The sequence below is a fragment of the Pseudopipra pipra genome, chromosome 5 (assembly GCF_036250125.1).
Source record: "Pseudopipra pipra isolate bDixPip1 chromosome 5, bDixPip1.hap1, whole genome shotgun sequence".
Lineage (NCBI taxonomy): Eukaryota > Metazoa > Chordata > Aves > Passeriformes > Pipridae > Pseudopipra > Pseudopipra pipra.
In genome coordinates, this window is record NC_087553.1 from 68,217,334 (window position 1) to 68,223,333 (window position 6,000).

Sequence of the window (6,000 nt, forward strand, 5' to 3'; positions counted from 1 at the left end):
ATGAGCTGTCCATAGATTAAGAGTCTAAGATCTTTCAAGGTGGTTAGAAATCAAGGAATACAATACTAAATCACCCCAGCAGCTGGTATAGATAGTACCTGTTCTTTTGCCAAAATAGGCATTGCAGATGCTTCACAGAAAGGGACAAGGGTACCAATAAGGGACAACAAGGCAGCCAGTTTAGGAGAATTCCTTCCTAGATGTTTAAAAATGAGCTAATCTCTTCAGAGATTTTAAGGCCAGCAGAGACTAAATGAACCTCAGAGATCAAGAAGTCCCAAGAAGTTGTTTACAATTACATAAAAATAAAATATTACCTTTTTACAGAAATAACATTTAGCCTTTCACGTGCACAAAAACCCTTTTTATTTCTATCTCATCCTAAAGATTTGCATCTCATTATTTTTCTGTACCCCATGCATTAATGCATATTCTTCTTTCTTTTCCTCCATCAAGCAATTCCCTGCTTACCTAGACAGCCCCACCCTTTGCTGTGATCACTGTGTGCTCATTAACTAGCTATGGAACAAATAAACATTCACGGTTCCTGAGTACTAATGATAACGCACAAAACCTCTCTGACATGTTTGATTCTTTTCTTTCTTTTTAGTCACCCATCCAAATTTTTTCACCATCAGTACATGGGCTGCCTCTGCAGAGCCATCTGCAATGACCCCAAACCTTTCCCCAAGCAGGTACAGTTCGCTTATGACATAAGAGTGCTTCAGACACTCAGATTCCTTCCAGCAGACATCCCTGCCATGTATATTTGGAGACAGGGTTGCTGGCTTACGTAACACACTCCCAAGACTGACATGTATCTCCCCTCTATCCATGGAAAGACAGAACTTCACCTTGCTTCTCAGGCTGCTTAGCTCAGTACCTACTATCTTGATTTAATGTACTAATATACTTAAAATACTTCACACTTAATTTAGACACACCCCATTTTTTAACCTTTTCTCATTACGAAAACTGGCACTATTTCAACACACCTAATCCACCATGCTTGACCTAATTTCAAGTTCATGCTTCCCCTTCCTTATTAAGACTTCCTTGCTTTTGCCTTGCAAACGATTTTCTAAAAGACTGTTTCATTTTACAAGAAAATTTCTTATATAATTTTTGTCTTTTCCAGAAGTATTCTAGCAGACTAGTACAAAAATACTTTCCCTTAAATAAAGCATTTAGCATTACACTTTCATTTACCTGTCTACTGAAACATCAGGTAAACCATGCAATGTTTCACACATTTATTATCAATATCATATTTATTATCAATATCAAAGTCATGTGTTTGCTCTCAATCTGCATTGTAATTGAGAGTCAAACAGGGATGTGAAAGAAAACATTTCTGCCAGCAGCTTGGATACTCCATATCTCTCTTTGCAAGCAATTTGGCTGAATGGGAGGTAAGAGAAGGGTCACTAAGTGGTTTTGGTTTTTTGGTTGATTTTTTGGGGGGGCTTTTGGAGGGGCGTTTGGGGGGGGTTTTTTGTTGTTGGTTTTTTTTATGATTCCAAAAACAACATAGGGAAAGGAAAGAGGAAATGAAGAAAAGACCCATTTAGGCTGAGTATCAGCTAAAATATCCTAAAAGCAAAATCTGCTCGGATTTGGGTGACTCTCTGGGGGAAAGCTGAAGAAGACTCATTCAGTTGGGAAAGTTCAGAAAAAGCACCAAACACGGGAACATAAGACGTAACAAAGATTGTCCCTGCAGCAGCAGGGAGACAGGCATGAATATCTGATTGTTTCCAACACAGCAGCCAAATGTGTATTCAATGGCAGTGAAAAACATGGGTGTCATCAATTCCACTCAAAGTCATAAAAATTTATGCAACACATGAAACCTTTGCATGGGTACCCCAATCATCATTGTCATAGCAGAAAGAATTCACCAAGCAGTTATTTTTCTACCACTGTCCTAATTTGAGTTACCAACTCACCAGAGGCACAGGGTACAACAGTGGATCTCCCCAGGGTCTTCACCCAGAGGTGCCCTGGCCATCCAAGCTGAGCCCACCTCCACCTCTTGGAGATTCACATGGCTCACCTTCAGATTAGCTGCTGGCCCTGGAGAGCTCAGGAAGAGCTCACGATGTGAATGGTCATCACAGCCTGGTCTGAACACTGTTACACCAGAAGCTTATGTCTGTATCAATTTACTCCAAAAACTCTTGGGAACATTCACTCAAGCTAGCTTGTACATTTGGTTTGCAGCACGAACACACCTTTCCTAAATCCAGTGTGCTGAACTACTACAGTCCGTGATGAACAAGGTCAATGACAAAAAGGTTTCTGGAAAGTGACATTGCTACACATTATTATTTTTACTGTCTATGTAATCGGAGCACCACAGAGCCTCAGGGATAGCCAGAAATCCCACTGCTCCAAATGCTGTACCAGTGCTGAAATCTCACAGACTGGCAGATATCTGTATTTCTCATAACAGTGAGGGAACAGAAAAACAAGCTGTCAAGAAAAGAGGGGGGAATGTGCCGATAAAGGAAAGACGCCCTACAGACTGAAAATCAACTACCTGCTAGTGCATTAAGCCTTGTGTTTCTCAAACCTTTTGGGTATAAAACAACAAAGCATCTACTAAGTCTTTAAAGGACTGCAATACCCTCTGACAGGCTGCGCTTTCTTATTGCACAACTTCATTCCTGCCTGAGTCTGCCCAGACAGACCAGAGTCAATCACCTTGGGAGCTCTGGCGATTTTAATGACAATACACCCAGGTCGCTCATATTGGACTGAACTAGGACAAATGGCAAAGTTTGGAGACTAACACATAATAGCCATGTTTTATGTGAACTATTAACTTCTGTTTTTCCCTTCTGTAATCAGTTGATCTGCTATCCCCTTTCTTTGCAAGCTCTTCTCTTTTTCCTCTCTCTCCATCCAGACATGTTTGTAATTATATTTCCTGGGACATACAGTTGCATGGCTGCACACACGCCAGCACAACTAATGCCCAGCTTTTTAACCATGTGAGTGAGGGCTGTCTCTGTCTCAAACAGTATTCAAATGAAGAAAAACAACATTGTCCATCTCTCTGAAAGAAAAGCAAAAGCACTCGGGTCCAGATCCAAAGGGATACAGGAGTGGGGCTCAGGAGAGAATTTACACACCTAAACCCCAGTATGTGATGTTCAAAATGCCATCTCTCTGCTTTTGGTACCTCTATGTGGATTCAGCTCTCTGTCACCTTTAACCATCTGCAGAATCACATTTTTTGAAGCAAAGACTTTAGGATGAGATCTGTTTCCCTTCACTAGCTAAAAAGGGAGAAAGGTAATTTAAAGCAAGTGGTTGCATAAATCCCCCTCTCTGAGGATGACCAACATCTAGGAGAAACCTGCCCAAAGCAGATATTGGTTTGATTATCCCACATGTCCCCCTACTGCAAGATTTCCCATGCTAGGCTAGCACTGAGCTCTGTTGCCTGTAAGACAAAAAAGTCGATTCCACAGGTAAAGACGGACCATTCCCCGGGTCAGGGATGCTCTCTTTCACCACAGATAGGAGACGCGGGCTTCTGCACCCTCAGGCAAGGATATCCCATACTGCAATGGCCTCCAAGCATGGATCAGGACCCCTCACCAGCCGAGTGTTCCCTCCTGGCTGCAGTCACCCACCCCCAATCCACTCTGAGAATATACAAAGTAGTTCTTGTCAAACGATGCAACTGCAGTATGAGATGGGGAAGCTCTGTTCCCGGAGCATCCTCAGAATGGGTAGGAGAAAGAGAACTGATTGCTGTTAACCCACTTACAGGTTTCTGCTTGCTAGAGCAGTGCCCGGGCCACACAGACCTGTTCGGTAAGGTGGTACCCAGCACTCACCCCTACCCCGTTTAAAATACAGGAAAGACCCACTTGCTCTTTAAGAGCAGCAGAGAGGATTTCCCTGCGTGGAGGAGTGAAGATGGAAAACCTGGAACAGAGCTTCATGAAGCCCTGGTCCCCTCCGCCGTGGATTCTCCGAGGACACGCGGGGCTGCGCATCCCTGTCCGTCCGCCTCAGACCCCGCATCCCGCACAGCCGTGTGGAGCGCCCCTGCTCTGAACATGTCGAGTCCCTCCTGGTTCGGGCTCTGACAGCAGGAGAGAGGCAGAAAGTTTCTCTCCCCATGTCACACACACGGCTCAGCCCAGGACACCCCGGGCTGACACGGGGAGGGGGGCAGGACAGCTTCACGCACCATCCGTCCCTTACTCTCCCCCTCTGCGCTGATATAACATGTTATTTAGAAAAACAGCGAGGCCGGCGGCGTCCCCCTGATTTGGAGAGGGGCTTCTGATATTTCCATGCACCGGAGGGAACAGCGACAACCGCGAGGCGGTCGCGACCGACGGCCAAGGGGGACGCTCAAGCGTGATGAGGGGGGGCTCGGCCGCCCCACAGAGCCCCCACCCGCACGGCAGTGAAGGGTCCTTCCCCGTGGGTCTGATCCCTCTGTCGTCCCACGAACAACCTTCGGGGGGCCAGCAACAACCAGCAACAACCCCTTCCCGGTGTGCCACCCTCTTCCCCAACCGGTGCAAACGTCCCCCGCCCTTACGATTGGGGAAAGCCCCAAGAGGAGGAGGAAAATCTCACCTCTTGGCAGGGCGGCAGCTGCAGGGCGGCCGTCTGCCAGCCCAGCAGCCAGCAGCACACCCAGGTGCTGCCCGAGTAACCCCTCTCCGCTCCGGCCCTCCGCATCCTCAGCATCCTCAGCAGCAGCATCCTCCTCCTCCCCCGCCGCGGAGCGCCCGCGCACCCCTTCCCGGGGGCGGGGGGTGGTGGTGGTGGGAATCACCGCGTCCTGCTCCTGCCGGACACGTCGGAGCCCCGGCCGCGGGCTGCTCCTGGCCCTGCGACCCGCCTGCAGCCGGGCATAACCCCGGCGCTGCACGGACAGAGCGGCCCCGCCGCCCGCCCGCCCCGGCAGCCGGCACCGCCAGAGCCGGGAGGAGGGGCCGGCAGCGGAGGGAGGAGGAGGAGGAGAGTGAGGAAGGCCGGCAGCGCAGGCGCACGCTGCGGAGGCCGGTCCAGCCCCGGCGTGGCGAAGGGAGCGCGAAGCATCCTCCGGCTACATCTCCCCAGCCCCAAAAGCTCTGAGGTGGGGGCGAAACCTCGCGGGCACCACTGGGAGCCTAGGCCCTGCTGGGGAGCACGGCACCACCTCCCGGATGGAGCTCCCGGCCCCAAAGGCTGCGGGGTGGGAGCGGCACTGGAGGGTGGAATTCGGCCCTGCATCCCCCGCCGTCCCCTGCCTGGCTACTGGCACCCCCGCTCCCATCCCTGCCCATGGCAGCGCCAGGCGGTGCGAGCTGTTTGTACCCGTATCCCTGCTCCTCCGGCGCTAAGGATGTCTATGTCCCCCCTTCGAGGAGAGATCCCACCAGGCGAGATGTGCGCTGGACAGTTCAGCCGCTGGCCAGAGCACGGCAGCGAACCTGCCCCGTGAGATGGGGAAGCAGCTTATTCGTGGCCTGACCCAAATCATTATTATCCTCGGAACTGTGTACATTTCTCCCTTGGTGGTTGCCTTTCAGTTCGGATTTTGTCTCCCCTTCCCCAGCAATATCCAGCTACTCATTCCTAATGAAGTGACTGCCTCAGGCATTGACCGTCCTCTGCCTCCTTGGCATCTCTGCCAAACCTGCTCACTTCCCTGCTCCTTCCGGGGTCTTTCTTCCTTTCTGCCTCCTCTTATCTAACCAGCAAACCCCAGCATAGATACAGGGCTCCTCATGGCTAGCACAGGATGTTCCTGTCCCTATTGATCCACCTTTTCATATTCCAATACGGAGCCTTGGGTTTTTTTTAGCTCACTGACTTTTTAATATTTTTTGTAATTTTACTGCTGTTCCTGCTCACAGTGATCCAGATTTGACTCAGCCTTTATTCACCTCTTGAAAAGAGGGGTATAAGGGCAGAGTCAGATCTTTGCCTGCGTCATATAAGCCCTCTCTCCATCCCTGGCTGGTATCATTGCTGCGTCTG

At 49.6% G+C, this 6,000-nt stretch overlaps 1 protein-coding gene across 2 annotated transcripts in view; it reads right to left on the reverse strand.

The window, feature by feature from the left end:
* ELAPOR2 (endosome-lysosome associated apoptosis and autophagy regulator family member 2) overlaps nucleotides 1-4,936 on the reverse strand; it is a 102,030-nt gene extending 97,094 nt beyond the window's left edge. The window contains exon 1 of one of the 2 annotated variants that reach the window (XM_064656452.1): nucleotides 4,609-4,936. In XM_064656452.1, the coding sequence (XP_064512522.1) occupies nucleotides 4,609-4,737 (129 nt within the window). In that variant the 5' untranslated portion in view covers nucleotides 4,738-4,936. The remainder of the gene's footprint in view (nucleotides 1-4,608) is intronic. The other variant, XM_064656453.1, reaches the window with a different exon arrangement.
* Between the last annotated feature and the right edge of the window lie 1,064 nt (nucleotides 4,937-6,000).